This window comes from Camelus dromedarius, chromosome 13, assembly GCF_036321535.1.
Source record: "Camelus dromedarius isolate mCamDro1 chromosome 13, mCamDro1.pat, whole genome shotgun sequence".
Lineage (NCBI taxonomy): Eukaryota > Metazoa > Chordata > Mammalia > Artiodactyla > Camelidae > Camelus > Camelus dromedarius.
In genome coordinates this window covers 43,499,217-43,518,080 of record NC_087448.1, presented here as the reverse complement: position 1 = coordinate 43,518,080, position 18,864 = coordinate 43,499,217, and the positions used below count along the sequence as shown (strand labels likewise).

At 34.3% G+C, this 18,864-nt stretch overlaps 1 protein-coding gene across 2 annotated transcripts in view; it reads left to right on the top strand.

Annotated features, from left to right (window-relative positions):
- Positions 1 to 18,864, top strand: part of TDRD3 (tudor domain containing 3) — a 150,679-nt gene that overhangs the window by 99,925 nt on the left and 31,890 nt on the right. For both annotated transcript variants that reach the window (XM_064493109.1, XM_064493108.1), the window contains exons 11-12: positions 3,890 to 4,740; positions 15,498 to 15,623. In XM_064493109.1, the coding sequence (XP_064349179.1) occupies positions 3,890 to 4,740; positions 15,498 to 15,623 (977 nt within the window). The remainder of the gene's footprint in view (positions 1 to 3,889; positions 4,741 to 15,497; positions 15,624 to 18,864) is intronic.

Here is an 18,864-nt window from a genome sequence, read left to right as displayed (position 1 = left end):
TATCTTTAATGATCTGTTTTTGTTTTGCTTTCTTTGTTGAAGAATTACTCACCAGTAATTTCAGCTATTTTACTTGAATTAATGTATACATTAGTAGGTAACCTATTGTACTGTGGTACTGTGACTTTTTAAAAATAGTATCTAGCCCATAAATGGACATTCCTTGGTTTTGCATTAATGGAAAGAGATTATTAATTTTAGGTCAGGATTCTGGCAGTCCTAGTACCTCAATTTTTATTTTTAGTCAATCAGAGATTGTGAAAGAGCTTTTGTGATTTCTGCATCTCACCAGAAATGAACAGATACAGTGATAAAATTGTAGCTCACATGTTGTTTGTTACATCCTGTTTTGTTTCTCTGGGCAGGTAGTGTGGTGTAGTGAGAAAATCATGGGCTTTTGCTTCAGTTAGTTTTGAAATAAGCTCTGGCTTCAACATTTTCTAGCTGTTAGCCTTGCTTTGTTTCTTCACTTGTAATATTGCCCTTCAGGGTGGTTGGGAGAATTGTATGAAGTAATATAGCCAAAAGATCTTTATGCATTTATCAAAATACATCAAATTGTACATCTGAAATATATGTAGTTTACTGTACAAGCATTATACCACAATGAAAGTGTTTTTTAAAAAAAAGATCTTAGAGTCAGGCGCACATAGTAAAATCTTAATTAAGCCATTTCTTCAGGTAGGTGTCTCAGAATATAATGAGGAATCATCTTGGGAAACAAAATGTACTTGTTTTTCTACTATAAAAATCGGGTACAACTACAACTGGAGAATGAATACTTTGCAAAGAAGTATTAATATTTTAAGGTACCTAATTAATTCAGCACATTCTTATGTACAAACCTAAATAATTTGTGACAGTTAATAAATTCATTCTTAAGGATACTTGCATTTCAAATCATGGGAATGTGAAACATTGTAATCAATTATCTTATAAACATGCATTCTGAAACTCCTGATCTGGTGTAATAGAAACATTTTATTACAAGTCAAACTAAACTCATGTAGCATTCTTTGATTCATTTTATCATGTGAACTTTTATCAGTTTGATCTTTTAGATGTTTTCACAGTTTTATCTATTTTGTGATGAATGTTTCTTTTTCTTTTGCTTATTTTCCTTTCCCTTTTTTTTCCTATTTAATACTAAATATTACCAATTTTTAATTTATGTTTTTGTTTCATCTTTCCCCTTCAGGTCATTTTTAAAAAAGAAAAAAAATAGTGATGCGTTTTATTCTGCTTCCTATACAGAAATGTATCTCAGGATAGTTACTGTTAGAGTGACTACAGCCCTAGCCTGTGGTGCCGATTAGTATTCCGTGGTTTGGAATCATCGTGCCTCCTCAGGAAGGGTGGCAGAGAGCATCTAGATTGTTACTGGAGGATTGAGGAGCTTTCTATTTGATTTTGGGGCTATTGCTTAATTTATTTAAAATTACCTTTTCCACAGTTTAATGACTGAGCATTTTCTGTTATTTATTTAATAGATTAGTTCAATTTCAAAATATTTACTTTAGCTCTGACTTCATTACTTAACTACCTAAGATAAAAGATATTAGGTTTAAGGAAATCCAAGAATGATCAGACCTTTAAGGGACCTTCCTTGACTTACAGTTACTTTATTTTGGAATGAAATAGATCTTTATGGAAACTGTTCTTTTAAAAGCACAATTTTGCCTTCTGCCTCATTGAGTTTATTTATTTTTAAGAGGAATTCTTATTTAAAAAATAGTTTCCTTTATAGATTTTCCTTTCCCTATATTATATCAGCGTAATAATGGAAATGAAGTATATTCATTAGTAGTAAAATTATTTGTTTTATTCTGTAGTCTAATGTATATCATCAGTTAAATGATTAGGAAATCTTTACCTTTTTTTTTTTCTTTTAGAAGAGCTGAAATCTAATTCTCCCACACCTGTCAAACCTAATTGAAGCCTCCATTCTGTATACATAGTTATTCAGACTGCCATTTGTAGTCCAGGATACTTAGTTATTCTCATGATGACTTAGTTTAATTGTACTTCCTGACCATCATAGATATTTGGTGTCCCTAACTGGAATAATTTAAGAAAAGTTGATCCCTAAACACAGGAGATCTAAAAAGCTTAATTCTCAAATATCTCAAATAAACCTCATTGCCAGCAAATAAAATACCTTCATATTTGACTTATTTTGGAAGCTGAAATTTTTTTTCAACTCACTATACAAGTGATACCTCTCTCTATTAAATAAACCTCATAACATCTGTATGTTAAGATGACTTGGGGACTACTGATAATGTATGTAAAGTGCTAATGTTGGGTACCTGATACATAACAGATAGTCAGCAAGAGGTGGCTGCTGCCTTCATCCTCTAACAATGACTGGAACAAATGCCAACACATGTGTTCTGCTGAAAAGGCTCATTTGTGTCCATTTTTCTTTTCTCTAAAGAAAAAATTAATATTGACTACTGTGGTTTAAAATAAGATAAGGTATTTGTGTTATATCTATGAAGCAGATCTTGGGAAAAGTGATTTTAAAAAAATGTCTCTGTAAGTGGTCTTGGTTAGTTTTGAGATCTTGCATATTTAAAAAATTTTTATTCTTTGTCACAGTTAATGGGTAGCTTAGCTGCATGTAGAATTATACTTAGAAAACAATTTTCCTTTAATTTCAAAAAATGTTTGAGGTATAGTTTGCCTTCTAGCTTCTAGTTGTTCTATTGAGAAGTCTCTTGTCGTTTTGAGCCTTGATCTTTATCTTGACTTGTTTTGTCTCTCAGGAACTTTTAAAGGTCTCCTCTTTATTCCTGTTGATCTAAACATTTTATCTGGTACCTCTTTTCCTCCAGTGAGTGTTGGAAATGTATGGAGATAGTTTTGGTAACCATAGTGACTAGAAGTGCTGAGGGAGAATGCTTTGGCGTTTACTACCTGGAGGTCAAAGAGGTTAATTTTCTTGCAAATACAAGAAACATTATCACCCAGAATGTCAGTAGTGCCTCTGATAAGAAGTATTGTGATTCCAGGGAAATATAAGAATGATCCTGATCTGTGTATTGATTATAGTGTATGACAAGAGAAACAAGACATGTGCACCAAAGGCCAGTCAATATATTTGGTAATAGTGTTATGCTATATGAAACAATGGAAGAAGAAAGAGAAATAGTATGGTACAAGTTGAAGTAGAATAAAAATCACCATGTGAAATATAGGCTTCAAATTATCTGTGAGTATATATTTACCATGTTACTGATTTTGGTTTCTAGTTAGACATTATCTGCACTGTTGTGCTCAATCATATTTTTGACATTTTTTCTGTATTTCCAAGTAGTACCTGCTGTTAATTAGTTTGATAGGTCAAGAAAATTATTGACTCTTTTCTTTAGTAGGACATCTAATTGTAATCCAAACACTTAGCAATTCCAGATCCAGAAAGATTTGAGAAATGTTTTTTCTGCAAAGGCTGGAACTTGACTGACAGTGATAACTATACATGTTTAAAAGGGACTGGGATTCAGAAGGGAGTTGAGCAAGGGTTGTACTTGCATGGCTTCATAGCAGCTTCTGAGTTATCAGTTTATAGTTATATTTCATTAACGTCTTGGGACATGAATTACCAGGATAACATAATATAGATAGCTATATTATAGCGATGCACATATTCAGTGGCAAAGACAAGTTACTTCTGAATTATCCACCATTTTTTCATGGTTCATGCTTTATATCACTAATGTGGCTAATTAGGCTAACTGTGCATTAGAAATACAGGACTCTAAGGCAGTAAAGAGGGATTAGGGTAATGAGGTGAGAAGATAGTGGAAGATGTTAAAATAGTTTAATAATTAAGTATTAATGTAGAGTCTCCATTTTAATATGCATATGATATGCTTCTACTTTTCAGAACCTAAATCACAGCCGCAGCAGCTTCATCAAGGGCAACACAGATTGTCAAATACTGAGCAAAATGGAGTAAAAGATAATAATCAACCCAGATACCTTCCTCGGAATGATACCAGACAGCCAAGAAATGAAAAACCTCCTCGCTTTCAAAGAGACACCCAGAATTCAAAGGCAATTTTAGAAGGCAGTGGATTACCTAGAAACCGAGGTTCTGAAAGACCAAGTACTTCTTCAGGATCTGAAGTATGGGCTGAAGAGAGAATCAAATGTGATAGACCATATTCTAGATATGAGAGAACTAAAGATACTTCATACCCTTTAAGTTCCCAGCACAATGATGCTGCATTTAAAAGAAGGGATAACTCTATGCAAAGCCGATCAGGAAAAGGTCCATCCTACGCGGAGGCAAAAGAAAATCCACTTCCTCAAGAATCCATAGATTATAATAATCAAAAACGTGGGAAAAGAGAAAACCAAACAGCAAATCCCGATCATTTTTATGACAGGAAACCACGAACAATAAATAATGAAGCTTTTAGTGCTGTAAAAATTGAAAAACATTTTAATGTAAATGCTGATTACCAGAATCCTGTCCGAACAAATAATTTCATTGGTGTTCCGAATGGAGAGACAGAAACACCACTGAAGGGAAGGAGAGTTGGACCTATTAAACCAGCAGGACCCATCACAGCTACACCCTATGATGATAAAATATTTTATAATAGTGGGCCCAAAAGAAGATCTGGGCCAATTAAACCAGAAAAAGTACTAGAATCATCCATTCCGATGGAGTATGCAAAACTGTGGAAACCTGGAGATGAATGTTTTGCACTTTATTGGGAAGACAACAAGGTATGCATGCTGTAAAGTTACTAAATACTAATATTACAGAATGTAATGTTATAGTGAGACCATAGAAAGCCATTGCCTTGGGACTGAGTTGTGTTCTATGACTGTACTTGTTTAAAGTCTTTGAATGGATGTGTAGATATATAATTTATCAAAGGAAAAACAAAATATTTAATATTTTTTATGGATGGTTGGGAGTCCTCTAAGAGTTTGTTAGGTTAGATTTGATTTTCATTTGCATGTCAGAGAACTGTTGTAAAAATGATTAAGTAAAATTGATAAGTTACTTAAATTACTGTCAACTGAACTATTAATGTTTGCTTTCTGCTTCACAAGGAAGAAAATCAGTTGAGTGGCACAGAGTTAAATTCTGCAGGTTTCGTTTAAAGAAAATATACATGATCAGTCTACTTTAAAAAAATTAACAGCAGGAAGGTTAATTATTTAGCTAATAATAAATAATTTAATAAGTATTAAACCTGTCCTTTAAACACATCAGTGCCTTATTCACGTTCTAAAATTATCACAATTTGTTATTTTTCGTTTTGGTTCCTGCATTCATAGCTTTTTCCCCTACCATGATTTTGAGTTCCATGACGGCAGGAACATGTCTGTCTAGTTTTCCTCTACTGCCCTGCTCCTCCCATAGTGTAGGAATTTCATAATTACGTGTTGACTTTGTTAATTGGTTCATTCTCAAGGGGGCACTTAACAAAACAGTGGGGTGGTTAGGGGACTGGAGATATCAGCAAGGTAATGAAAACGGAGGAAAGGGAATTATTGTATGAGAGACCTAAGTAGATGTGAGGATCAAGTCAAAAAATATTTCATATGTAGAGTAGTTTCACTTGATAAGGGTATGCCCATGTGTGTGGCTAAAAGGAGTTAAAATTAACTGAAATTCTCAAGAAACTGAAATTCAGGCTAGGGAAGGTGGTTGGACCTTTTACAAAATGCTTATAGGACTTGGGATCAGGAACCAGGCTCCACTGTGTTCAGTGAGTGATGAGGCACAAGCAGGGTGTTAGATGTCACCTGATGATAGCAGCAAGCAGGGGTCGAGGGTGGTATAACTAGATGGCATAGTCTTTTAAGGTTTTTGTATGAATGTGGGGTGACATTTGTCTAGAAGCAGCATCTCTACTGTCAAGTTTTTATTCAAGGTTAGAAGCAGGGGAGGAGACAGCACTAGCTGTGTCCTTTCTTTTTTTCAAGAAAAAAAAAAGCCTTCCCAGAAATACCAACAATCTCATTGGTTAGAACTATTTCACATGGCCATTTCCTGATGTGGAAAGCAAGTACCAGTGTTCTTCACTATCTAGACTCCTACTCTTGCAGCTGAGACCACTCACTTTCCAAAATACAGGAACTCTTTGATTTGGCTAGTGAGGGATTACTTATGCTTAGCTGTTCCTCCAACATGGTAGAGGCAAGAAAATGTGAAGTGGTCGGAAAACAATGCTAGTTTATAGAACTAACGTTGTCTATCTTAGAAGGGAGTGTCCACCTCTGTCAGATGCTTCTGTGAAAGTTAAGATGAGGATGGAAAATTTTTATTTTGCATTGGACAATGCGGAGTTGATGGTGACCTTGACCAGCAGAGGAAGTAAATGATTGGAGTTCAAGTCCAATAATGCTTGAAAGGCTTGGTGAAAGACTTGGGCTTTCCATTGATATTCCATGAGGATTGTGCCCCAGTAGTAAGTGCAAAATACAAACAAGCCATTACAAAGCGTTGAATCAACCCTTTACCTGATCAAGGATATCTATTTGTTTTCTGTCTGCCCACCAAAAAAGTTTATCCTCTTTTGGGGAAAAGTAACATTTTCTAGAACCTCAGAGGGTATTTTATCTGCAATGTCTCGCATCCTATAAAAATTTATGAGATGTAGTTAAAAATAGAGAGAGAGAAAGTATATGAATGACCAGAAACAAATAAAGCAACAGAGAATAATCACAGACCTAACAAATTCAGATATTAGACAAGTTCTTCAACAAATATTAAGTATTCAACAAACCGTAATTGAGTAGCTGCTAAGTGTTAGGTGCTTGGGATGTGTCAGATAGTTTTGGTGGTGCTATTATCCATATAACCTTCAAATACCTAATAAGATTGTTACTAAAGCTTTTTTTTTTTTAATTGAAGTATAGTCAGTTGTCAGTTTATGATATTGTGTTAGTTTCTGATGTGGAGCATAGTGATTCAGTTATACATATATGTTCCGTTTCCTATTTTTCATTATAGACTATTACAAGATATTGAATATAGTTCCCTCTGCTTTACAGTAGGACCTTCTTGTTTATCTGTTTTATGTATAGTAGTCAGTATCTGCAAATCTCAAACTCTCAATTTATCCCTCCCCCCCCTTTCCCTGCCCCAGTAACCATAAGTTTGTTTTTTCTGTGAGTCTGTTTCTGTTTTGTAAATAAGTTCATTTGAGTCTTCTTTTTTTTTCTTTTCAGATTCCACATATAAGTGATAGCATATGGTATTTTTCTTTCTCTTTCTGGCTTATGTTACTTAGTATGATAATCTCTAGGTCCATCCATATTGCTGCAAATGGCATTATTGCCTTCCTTTTTATGTCTGAGTAGTATTCCATTGTATATATATATGTGTGTGTGTGTGTGTGTGTGTGTGTATGTGTGTATATATATACCACAACTGCTTATCTGTTCATCCGTTGATAGACATTTAGGTTGTTGCCTTGTCTTAGGTATTGTAAATAGTGCTGCTATGAACATTGGGGTGCATGTATCTTTTTTAAAATAGGGTTTCCTCCAGATATATGCCCAAGAATGGGATGGCTGGATCATACGGTAAGGAATCTATTCTTAGTTTTTTAAGGAATTTCTATACTGTTTTCCATAATGACTACACCAAATTACAGTCCCACCAACAGTGTAGGAGGGTTCCCTTTTCTCCATGCCCTCTCCAGCATTTATAGTTTATGGACTTTTTAATGATGGCCATTTTGAGTGATGTGAGATGATACCTCATTGTAGTCCTGCTTTGCATTTCTCTGATAATTAGCGATATTGAACATTTTTTCATGTGCCTCTTGGCCATTTGTATATCTTCATTGAAGAAATGCTTGTTTAGGTCTTCTGCCCAGTTTTGGATTGGGTTTTTTTGTTTGTTTGTTTGTTTGTTTGTTATTGAGTTGTGTGAGCTGTTTATATATTCTGGAAGTTAAGTCCTTGTTGGTCATATCATTTGCAAATATTTTCTCCCATTCTGTAGGTTGTCGTTTTGTTTTATTTATAGTTTTGTTTGCTGTGAAAATGCTTATACATTTAATTAGGTTCCATTTGTTTATATTTGCTTTTATTTCTCTTGCCTTGGTAGACTACCCTAGGAGAACATTGCTATGATTTATATTAGAGAATGCTTTGCCTATGTTCTCTTCTAGGAGGTTTGTGCTGTCTTGTCTTATGTTTAAGTCTTTGAGCCTTTTTTGAGTTTATTTTTGTGTATGGTATGAGGGAATGTTCTAAGTTCATTGATTTACAATGTGGCTGTCCAACTTTCCCAACACCACTTGTCAAAGAGACTGTCTTTTCTCTATTGTATATTCTTGCCTTCTTTTTCGAAGATTAATTGACCATAGGTATGTGGGTTTATTTCTGGACTCTCTGTGCTGTTCTACTGATCCACATGTCTGTTTTTTTTCCAATACCATGCTGTTTTAATTACTGTAGCTTTGTAGTATTGTCTGTAGTTAAGTCTGAAGCTGAGGGTTATGCACATCTAGCTTAATTCTTTTTCTTCAGTATTGTTTTGGCAATTCTGGGTCTTTTGTGATTCCATGTGAATTTTAGGATTATTTGTTCTAGTTCTGTGAAAAATGTCCAGGGTAATTTGATAGGGATCACATTAAATCTGTAGATTACTTTGGGTAGCATGGCCATTTTAGCAATATTCTTCCGATCCAAGAGCATGGAATATCTTTCCATTTCTTTAAATTGTCTTTAACTTCCTTAGTCAGTGTTTTATAGTTCTCTGCGTATAAGTCTTTCACCTTCTTGGTCAGGTTTATTCCTAAGTTTTTAATTTAATTTAATTTAATTTTGTTTCTGATGTGATTTTTTAAAGGATTATGTTTTTTGCTTTCTTTTCCTGATATTTTCTTGTTAGCGTAAAGAATTGCCACAAATTTCTGTATATTAACCTTGTTTCCTGCAACCTTCCTGAATTTGTAATCAGCTCTAGTAGTTTTTGTGTGGAGCCTTCGGGGTTTTCTATGTATAGTATCATGTCATCCGCAGATAGTTACTGTTTTACCTTTTCTCTTCCAATTTGGATCCATTTTATTTCTTTCTCTTGTTTGATTGCTATGGCTAGGACTTCCAATACTATATTGAATAGAAGTGGTAAGAGTGGGTATCCTTGTTTTGTTCCAGATTTTAATGGGAAGGCTTTCAACTTTTCACTGTTGACTGTTATGTTGGCTGTAGGTTTATCATAAATAGCTTTTATTATGTTGAAGTTTCCCTCTATGCCCACTTTGTTAAGAGTTTTTATCATAAGTCAGTGCTAAATTTTATTCAGTACTTCTTCTGCATCTGTTGGATGACTATGTGATTTTTGTCCTTTCTTTTGTTGATGTGGTGTGTCATGTTGATTGATTTGCATATGTTGCACCATCCTTGTGTCCCTGGGATAAATCCAACTTGATCGTAGTGTATGATCTTTTTTATGTGATGTTGGATTTGATTTGCTAATATATTGTCGTGAATTTTTGCATCTATAATCATCAGATATTGGCCTATAATTTTCTTCTCTGATGGTGTCTTTGTCTGGTTTTGCTATCAGGGTAAAAGTAGCTTTATTGAATGAGTTTTTGAGCATTCCCTCCTCTTCAGTCTTTTGGAAGAATTTGTGAAGGATCAGTATGAGTTCTTTGTATGTTTGGTAGAATTCCCCTATGAAGCCATCTGGTTCTGGACTTCTATGGGCAGGGATTTTATTACTGAGTCTCTTTTACTTCCAGTGATTGGTCTTTTCAAATTATCTATTTCTTTATTCAGATTTGGTGGACTGTATGTTTCTATAAGCCCTTGTCCATTTCTTCTAGGCAGTACAATTTGTTGGCATGTAATTATTAATAGTATTCTCTTTTTTTTTTAATTTCTCATATTTCTATGGTATTATAATTTCTCTTCTTTCATGTCTTATTTTGTTCACTTGTGTCTTCTCTCTTTTCTTCTTGGTGAGCCTGGCCAGAGGTTTGTTGATTTTATTTACTATTTCAAAAAAACAGCTCTTGGTTTAATTGATTTTTTTCTATTGTTTTCTTAATTCTCTATTTTATTTATTTCCTCCCTGATCTTTATTATTTCTTTCCTTCTGCTGACTTTAGTTTTCATTTGTTCTTTTTCTAATTCTTTTAGATGATAAGTTAGGTTGTTTATTTGAGATTGTTCTTGTTTTTTGAGGAAGGCCTGTATTGCTATGGAGTTCCTTCTTAGGACTGCTTTTGCTGCATCCCAAACAAACAAAAATCTACATTTTCTTGTTCCCCTCTCCTACATTTTATGATTTTGATGTCCTCTTTTACATCGTCATGTTTATTCTTTTTCTGTTTATTGTAGTTACCACATTTCCAATTGTGATTTTCTTTTTTTCTAAAGATTCTTGTTTCTTTTCTATTTAGAGCAGGCCTTTCAATTTTTTTTTTTTAGGATAGGTTTAGTATTTCTGTATTCTTTTAGTTTTTGCTTATCTGAGAAATTCTTAATCTCTCCTTCTATTCTAAATGAAAATTTTGCTGGGTATATTTTCCTAGGTTGCAGGATTTTCTCTTTCAGAACTTTGAATATATCTTGTCACTCCCTTCTGGTCAGCAACATTTCAGTAGAGAAATCAGCTGATAGCCTTGTGAAGGTTCTTTTGTAGCTAACTCTTTCCTTTTCTCTTGCTGCCTCTAGAATCTTCTCTTTATCTTTAACTTTAGCCATCTTAATTTTACTATGTCTAGGTATAGAACTGTTTGGGTTTATCTTGTTCAGGACCCTCTGTGCTTCCTGTACTTGGATATCTGTTTCATTCTTTAGGTTTGGGAGGTTTTCAGCCATAACTTCTTCAAATATGTTTTCAGTACCCTTTTCTCTCTCTTCTCCTTCAGGGACCCCTATTATGCATAGGTTGGCATGCCATAGGTACCTTATATTGCTTTCTTTTTTTTTTATTTTATTTTGTTTTGTTTTATTTTATTTTATTTTATTATTTTTTTTTTACTGCTGTTCTGATTGGGTGATTTCCATTATTTAATCTTCCAGATTCATTATTGTGCATTATTTATTATTTAGTCTGCTATTTCTTGCCTTTAGCTCGGCTTTCATCTTGGCAGTTGAGTTTTCTGATTTTAATTGGCCACTTTTTATAGTTTCTAGTTCCTTTTTATAGTCATCTGCATTTCTGTCAGTAGCCTCTCTTAATTCCTTCAGTGCTTTTATCATCTCCTTTTTGAACTCAAGTTCTGGTAGACTGTAGAGGTCTATTTCATTGTTTGTTCTTTCAGGGTATTTCTCTTGTTCTTTTAATTAAAAGTTGTTCCTCAGCTTCTTCATTTTACTTATATTTCTCTAACCCTGTGAATTTAGGAGTAACAGTTTTCTGCTTTGTTCTTGAAGGGCTACTTTTTTGTGGAAACATTCCTGTATAGTCTATGTGTGTCTAATATTTTTGTTGCAAGGGTTGTTTTTATTATGGATGACTGCCATGTCTTTCCTGCATGTATTGGCTGTTATCCCCTTGGTGGGGTGTGTGACTGGTTTTGTGGTGACCAGAGCCTACCCTGAATGTTGAGCAGGGCTTCCTCTTTGTTCTGTGATTGTCTTAGCCTTGTCAGGGGCTGGGTCTGCTCCCCTGTTGTTGGAGTAGAAATCCCAGATCCATTTCTGAGCTGTGGTTCATGGTGGGTAGGAATAGAGTGCTTCTGCTGGGAGAGCAGCCGCTGAGTATCCCTCCTCAGGAGCTGTCCACCAGGAAGTGCCCTCCGTGGTGTTATGTGTCACCCATTGTGTGAGCTCACAAAGCACATTTTGTTGGTGCTGCCTTTGGCCCCACCCCAACCACAGGAATGCCGGCAACCTGCCCTAGTGTCCCTTATGTGCTGTCTTCACAAGGGTACCAGGGCAGCTCCATTGATGTCAGGCACTAGGACCCACTGTAGTCACTTGTGGTCACACTTGGAGCCACAGTTGTCTGTAGGGTCAAACCAGACCCCAGCCCTGCGTCTGCATGAATACCCCAACTGTTAATACCAGACTTACCCTTTGAAGCGTTGCTTTTACTTGTAATTGTCTCATAATATTGATAGTACTGAATTCATCTATTGCCTCTGCTGGATATATTCAAAGTAATATCATATAGTTTCTGAAAGATAGTACCTAATAATTCCCAAACTGTTTTGAGCTTTTAGAGTGTAGAATAATTGGATGATCTTCTAAGGTGACTACTTTGATTTTACTTGGATGCTGTACTTTCAGCCTAGAGTGAGGGACTGTGGACCCTGTATAGATCAACCATTAAGCACACAAGATAAATAATACTCACTCTGAAAAAGATGGCATTAGTTATCTACTGAAACCAGCTAATTTAAGAGAGTGCTTTTAAGTGTTTTATCAAGAATAGGCAACTTTCCAATGTTCTAGCCAGAGACCAGGGTAAAGATTTAAGAAAAGCATTGGCTATAACTGTTTTAAGAAATCATAATCTTAATATCATCTTAATGATGTTTTGGAGGTAAATTATCAATATCATTTAAAACATTCCTCATGATATGTATGTAGCCTTCTCTCAAGTTTTTTCCATAGAGGGATCCGAGCATTTGGGACAATGCTCCTTCTTCCTGCTGACTGCTATGACTGGTTCAGCTCTTTCTGCCCTCTCAACTAGGATAGTGTAACAACATCCACATTAGTCTCTTTTTCTTAAGTCTTATTCCTTTTAAACTTGTCATTGAAACTGCCACCACTGTGATCTTGGTTTTAGAGCATGTCATTCTTCCTAGTTAAAACCTTTCACCTGCAGCCTCTAGCATGCGTATAGAGCCGCTGTCTGCTAGCCCTTAACTTCTTGTCCTATTGGTTGACCTTTCTTGTCGCATCATGCCACAATTAATTTAAAAGAGTCATTTCTTACACTCATCTTCATGTTTTATGCTTTATGCTCTGTAACTTTCCTTGAAACAACTCAGTTCTTAACTTGGCAAAATGCTCTTCATCCTTGAAGACTGTATCCATTATCATCTGCCCCAAGAAGCTTTTCCTGAACTCCTCAGCCTTATTAAGTGCTATGTCACTACACCTTTATTGCAGTACGTTACACATTGTATAGAAGTCAGTTTTTTTACAGAGGTTGTCTTTATTAAACTGTAAGTTTCTGAAAGGATGTCAGCTTATTTGTTTTCCTAGGATATATTGTAACTGTTTGTCATTGTTGAACTTACCTGAACTGACATAATTATCTGAGAAGCTTACAATTGAAACGTAGGTCCAATGTACAGAACACAGAAATGTAAGGCTAAAAAATAAAGGAAGAAGGGAGAGAGGTGGAATGTATATTAAGAACTCTAAGATATGGAAAATTCTAGCATGGTATTTCTAGCTAGCATCCAGACCATGGATTAACTTAGTAACTTTTGTAGTATGAAGTATATTAGTTAATCAGTGAAAACAGATTCTTTCCTGGTATACCCAAGGTAACCACTATTTTAGGAGGATGTAGAGAGTAAGAATTTTTATTACCTTTAGCATTTTCTGATTTTGGTGAGCCTGTTTATGTTGCTGAACTCAGGTTCAGCTGCTGTTTGCTCAAAAGCCAATACTTGAGAGACAAGTTTTGCGTAAAAGGCAAGATAACTTTGTTGAGGAATCTGGCCATCCTGGGGAGAAGTTAGACTCATGTCCCCCAAACCAACTCCTCATTGCTGGTCAGGGAGCAATAGCTTTTAAAGGGGAGTTTCAGGGATGTACAGGCAGTGGGGGGCGGGGGATGGTTCATTCAGAATAGCACAGTCATCTGTGATAGTCATCATGAAATTGGTCATGTGGTGGTCTGATCAGTGTCATCTTGATTTTTTTTTTAAACTTATTTTTTTTTTTCAGGGAGGAGGTAATTAAGTTTATTTATTTGATCTTTTCAGTGGAGGTACTGGGGAATGAAACCAGGACCTCAGGCATGCTAGGCATGTGCTCTGCCACTTAAGCTATACCCTCCCCCTTGATTGTCTTAAGTACAATTAATCTTCAGCTCCAAACCTTCAACTTCAGGGTGAGTTTGCTCCTATTTTCTTGAGGCCAGCTCTTGGAGTTGTGTAAGAAGGGGCAGCTTATGTCATGGCTACAGTCTGGTCATCATTTGGTTCACTTCTTCTGCCTGGTGGGGGTTTCAGTATCTGCAAAACATCTCAAGGATATGGCTCAGAATGTTATCTATAGCACTTGAGAAGAAACTAAAGGTCCTTGACTTTACTTAATGGCTAAACTGTTATTTTGTCTTGCTTGACTATTTTCCTTTGTTTTTGCATTTTCTCATTTCTCTGATTAAATTTATTCTTTGGCTAAAGTTTTTCTATAGATAAGAGGCAGTGGAGGACATGGGTGGTGGGGGTGGCTGTCCTGGGACGGTCACGTAGGATCCTGTTCCCTTACCTTAAGGGATACTGTTAGAGTAGATAGTGTTACGGTAAAGCATCCAACTGCCCTAGTTTGAAGGAAATATTCCTTAATAGTAAATAGTTTTTTGTTTCCATTTCGTGTTCACTAAGCAACATTCAGACCTATAATTTGAGTCCTGAATCGGTTGACCTATAGTGGAAGGAGTACTCCAATCAGCTGACCTACTCCCAGTTACTGTAACAGATAAATTTTTAAATTGTAGTTATTATATAAATTGTTTCTGGAGTTTGTTAATGTGCATTAGTTCTAGGAGCCGAGTAACACTGGGTAAACTGATGAAATAAAAGTGTCTGGTCTTACAATGTTTCAAATCCTGTAAATCCTGGATATAATAACGTACTTACTTCTGACTTGACAGCCTTACTTCACCACAGCTGCCTGTATGACTACAGTAATGAGCCTTTTTCTTTGAGGTTTATTTTTGCCATATATTTCTGTTTTTCGCATAAATTGCTCCATACTTCTATATTCTGGTTAGTACATAAAAATTGTCTTACTAATGTTAGTCAAAGGGCTTCAATAGCTAACAACAAAACATAATACTAATTCTTTTTACATCCATTACCATGTGAATATTCTTTACTAACCCTCTTAGTTCTGTCTTGAAATCTTATTATAGCCTTAAAGGGCTCAGAATATGTCAGAAATCATATAAGTAAGAGGGTTTCTCTCTTTTTCTTAGCCAATTTATGATTATCCAAAGGTAAGTTTTCTTTCTTAAAAATATTATTCTTTTAAAATTATTTTCTTTAAAATATTGTATATTTCAAAGTTGCTAAGAAAGCAAAATTTTAAAAGTCCTCATGATAAGAAAAAAATTTTGTGACTGTGGTGATGGACACTAACTGCACTTATTGTGATCATTTCATGATACATACGCATAACAAATCATTGTGTTGTACATCTAAAATTAATAAAGTGATATGTGTCAATCATTTCACAATAAAAATTTAAAAATGAGCCTTCAAAAATATTAACATAGTAACATTTTAAGTATTTACATTTCCATCAAATAGTACGCTTTGTAGACAAATGTTGATCATCATATTTAAAACTCTGTTCTGTCTCCTTAGTTTTACCGAGCAGAAGTTGAAGCTCTTCATTCTTCGGGTATGACAGCAGTTGTTAAATTCGTTGATTATGGAAACTATGAAGAGGTGCTACTGAGCAACATCAGGCCCCTTCAGACAGAGGCGTGGGTACGTGACTCACATTCTGTGCAGATGCTTAGGCTGTTTTGAAGGAAATGTGTAGCTCTAAAAGATTAGTCACAGTAATACAAAATTTGCCAGTAGAAATGTATTTTGAATTTGCTTAAAACTGGCTACTCCTAAAGTAAGATTTTAATTTAATAATTACACTGAACTACAATAAAAATGAATACATTAGAGTTTCTTTTCTTGTATAATGCTTTGTTACATTATGCTTTGGAAATAGGTGCCCTTATTTATATGTTTGCCAAAAATATGTATGTGTTTTTATGCATATTTTCTTTCCCAGTTTGTTACTTTAAATTTGACTAAATTTTGTCCAGCAGTTGTCAAATTTAAATCTCTGTTGAATATGTGTATATTTATTATTTTAGTTACATGTAAAATTAAGAAAAACACTTTAAATTATATATGAACTCATACTGCATTTACCACACATATATTTATATGTATGTGCAGATTAAGTTTAAATATCTTTGTTTAAGAATTATTTGATTAATTTTTTGCCAAATGTTACGTCAAAGCTGTGATGATTTTGTTAATGTGATTTGGGACATATTGGCCTCATGAAGTCCATTTTATGCAGGACTTATGTGACTTTACATAGATAGATTCTCAGCTTCATTTAAGCAAAAACAGGACAAGTCATATTAGAATTCATTTCATAAAATTTTCTTTCATTTCTTTCTCCTATTTGTGGATAGCTGTTACTAAACTTACCACTAGAAGCCTAGTTTGTTGCTATTTCCCTAAAGTATAAAGGATACTAGGACACCATATAATCTTGACAGTGGCCGTCATCAGAGAAGCATACATTGGTTTCTCATGAGCTGCTTTTAGTTTAGTTTAGTTTTGGTCTTTCTACATTTTTCTGTCATGACCTCAGTGTACCACCCACTGAAAAAAAGATAAATAAAACAACAAGAAACCTAGTAGCAGTAATCATGTTTGGGGCCATGGTCCTTTATTCTTTACCTTTTTATTCTAGAAAAATGATCATTTTCTAGATAAGTTATTGTTTCATCTTTCACAGTATAACATTACTAATGGTCTAAATGTTTACCTAGAAGATCCTTTCCTTCACTCTCACTCTCTAAAGTTCAGCTGCTTTTTCCCTAAAAGACTGAAATAACACCAATATCTAATTTATGTCTTTTCTTAGAGAAACTTGATATATCTGTATCTTTTGCCTTTTTGATTCCCATATGATGACTATTTTTATTCTGTTTTTTCCATAATACTCACACCTTAATCTAGTTTTGATGCTAAAAGTATTTATTGAGACTATATTCCTAGAAGTTGAGCCCTGGTTTGCTAATCATCATGTGATCCCAGTGTTTTTGCCATTATGGTCAGAGAGTCAAAATAACATTTTTACACTTAGGGTTTTTAAAAAAATTTTTAAGAGATTTAATAAGAGATTAATTTTATTCTTTTCTTCCTGAAGGAAAATTTTAAGTTTCCTTCCTTACTTTCTTCTCTACTTCCTTTTTCTGTTCCAGAGTGGGTGTAACTGATGAGCACGTTTCTCATTCCTCACTGTAGCTCTTCCATTCAGAGGTGTTTGGTACTGAAGCGATCATTTTCTTTCTATTGTCAGTGACTTTTCCTTTTTCCCCCTTAATAGTCCTCATTGCTTTATTATTGATTTTAAGTCTTTGTAAACTTAGTTGGACAATAAATTTATCACGTACCACAGCCCATGTAGTGATTCTGAACCACGGCAGTCCTTTCATATTCTCCCTACCTATTTGTGAGTTCTCATCTAGGCTTCATTGTGCTGTTCTTTTTTTTTTTAACTTATTTACTTTTTCTGTAGTCAACTTAAAAACCTTTTGTAAGATACTTGAAATATTTTGCTAGCAGGAAGAAGCAGGAGAGTGTTACTAAATCTTTTGGAGATTTTGGGATTTCTTTTCACCTATTTGCAAATAATCAAAGGATTGTTGATGTTTTATGATTTTATATAAATTAATATAAAAATATTTTTGGATTATGAACACTGTTATTGAGGATAAAAGATCATCCTATCTTCTTTATCTGCATAACTAATTGACTTAGTTGTAGAAGCAGTTCCTTCTTGATATATAGAAGCCACTGGCTTAACGTATCTTCACCCTTCTCCATTTTTAAAAACTATGTATGTGTAGAAAGCCTCTGAAGGAAAACAGTCATGTGACTCTCAGTACATTTAGGGTAGAACTAGTGTAGAGTTCTCTTAGCCTCTGAGAGTACTGATGTTGGGGGTCTGTGAGCACTTTTTCTTTTTGTAACTGGGGAATTGTAACAAGTTTTAAGTTAATTAAAGTAAAACATTTGCTATACTAATAAGGTAACTCTAACTGATAAATCATACTAGAAAAATTAAAGGGCTGCAAAGGTATAGTGAGGTTGTTAGAAGCCTGAGCACAATTATTCACTCACACTATGGATTGTGTATTTTTAATTTTTTAAACTCTTGGGCTACATATGTACATTACTATTTTAATTGTGAAATGATATTTTATACTTTATTAAGGTTTATGTTTGTTATTGGCACAAGATTTTGGAAAACCGCTTGTTTTCCTAAATGTAGCAATGATCACAAATAGAATTTTTTTTTTAATAATTTGCAGGAAAAATAACCAAAAAGCCTGCATATGAACCAAAAGCCTTTACAGAAATCAATTTCCTGTATTATCTCTTACAGGTGTAAGGATAAATTATTAAATAAAAAGCATGAAAATATTGAGGGACCCAATGAGTAAGTTAATAGTGTCTAGTAAGGAAAATTAAAATAAAAATCAAGTTAGTAGTTTAAATCTAAGTGTTAATATTTTTCTCACAAAGTTTAAGAATTACTTGCCTAAATCTGTCTGTAGACAAATTTCTATTTTCCCCTTCTCTCTGGATAAACCTTTTTACTTCCAGAACATACTACTCAGTGATGATCTTTTAGATGATGAAATTTTATGTTCTTATTAAGACTAAATACTTTATTTTCTCCAAAATTATCTACAAACTTTTTGTTATGTCATCTTTGATTTTTTTTTTGTTCTAGTTAGATTTAACCTGGTTCTTTTAACTATGGTAAAATATTCTGTCTTGATTTTAGTGTCTTTATTAGAGTGAACTCTAATTATCACACATAATGTGAGATTCACAGCTCATTCTTAACTGAATAAATGCTCCAGTTTTCTCCTTTGTATATTGCAGGATTTTCCTTATTTTACCAAAGTAGATGAAGCAC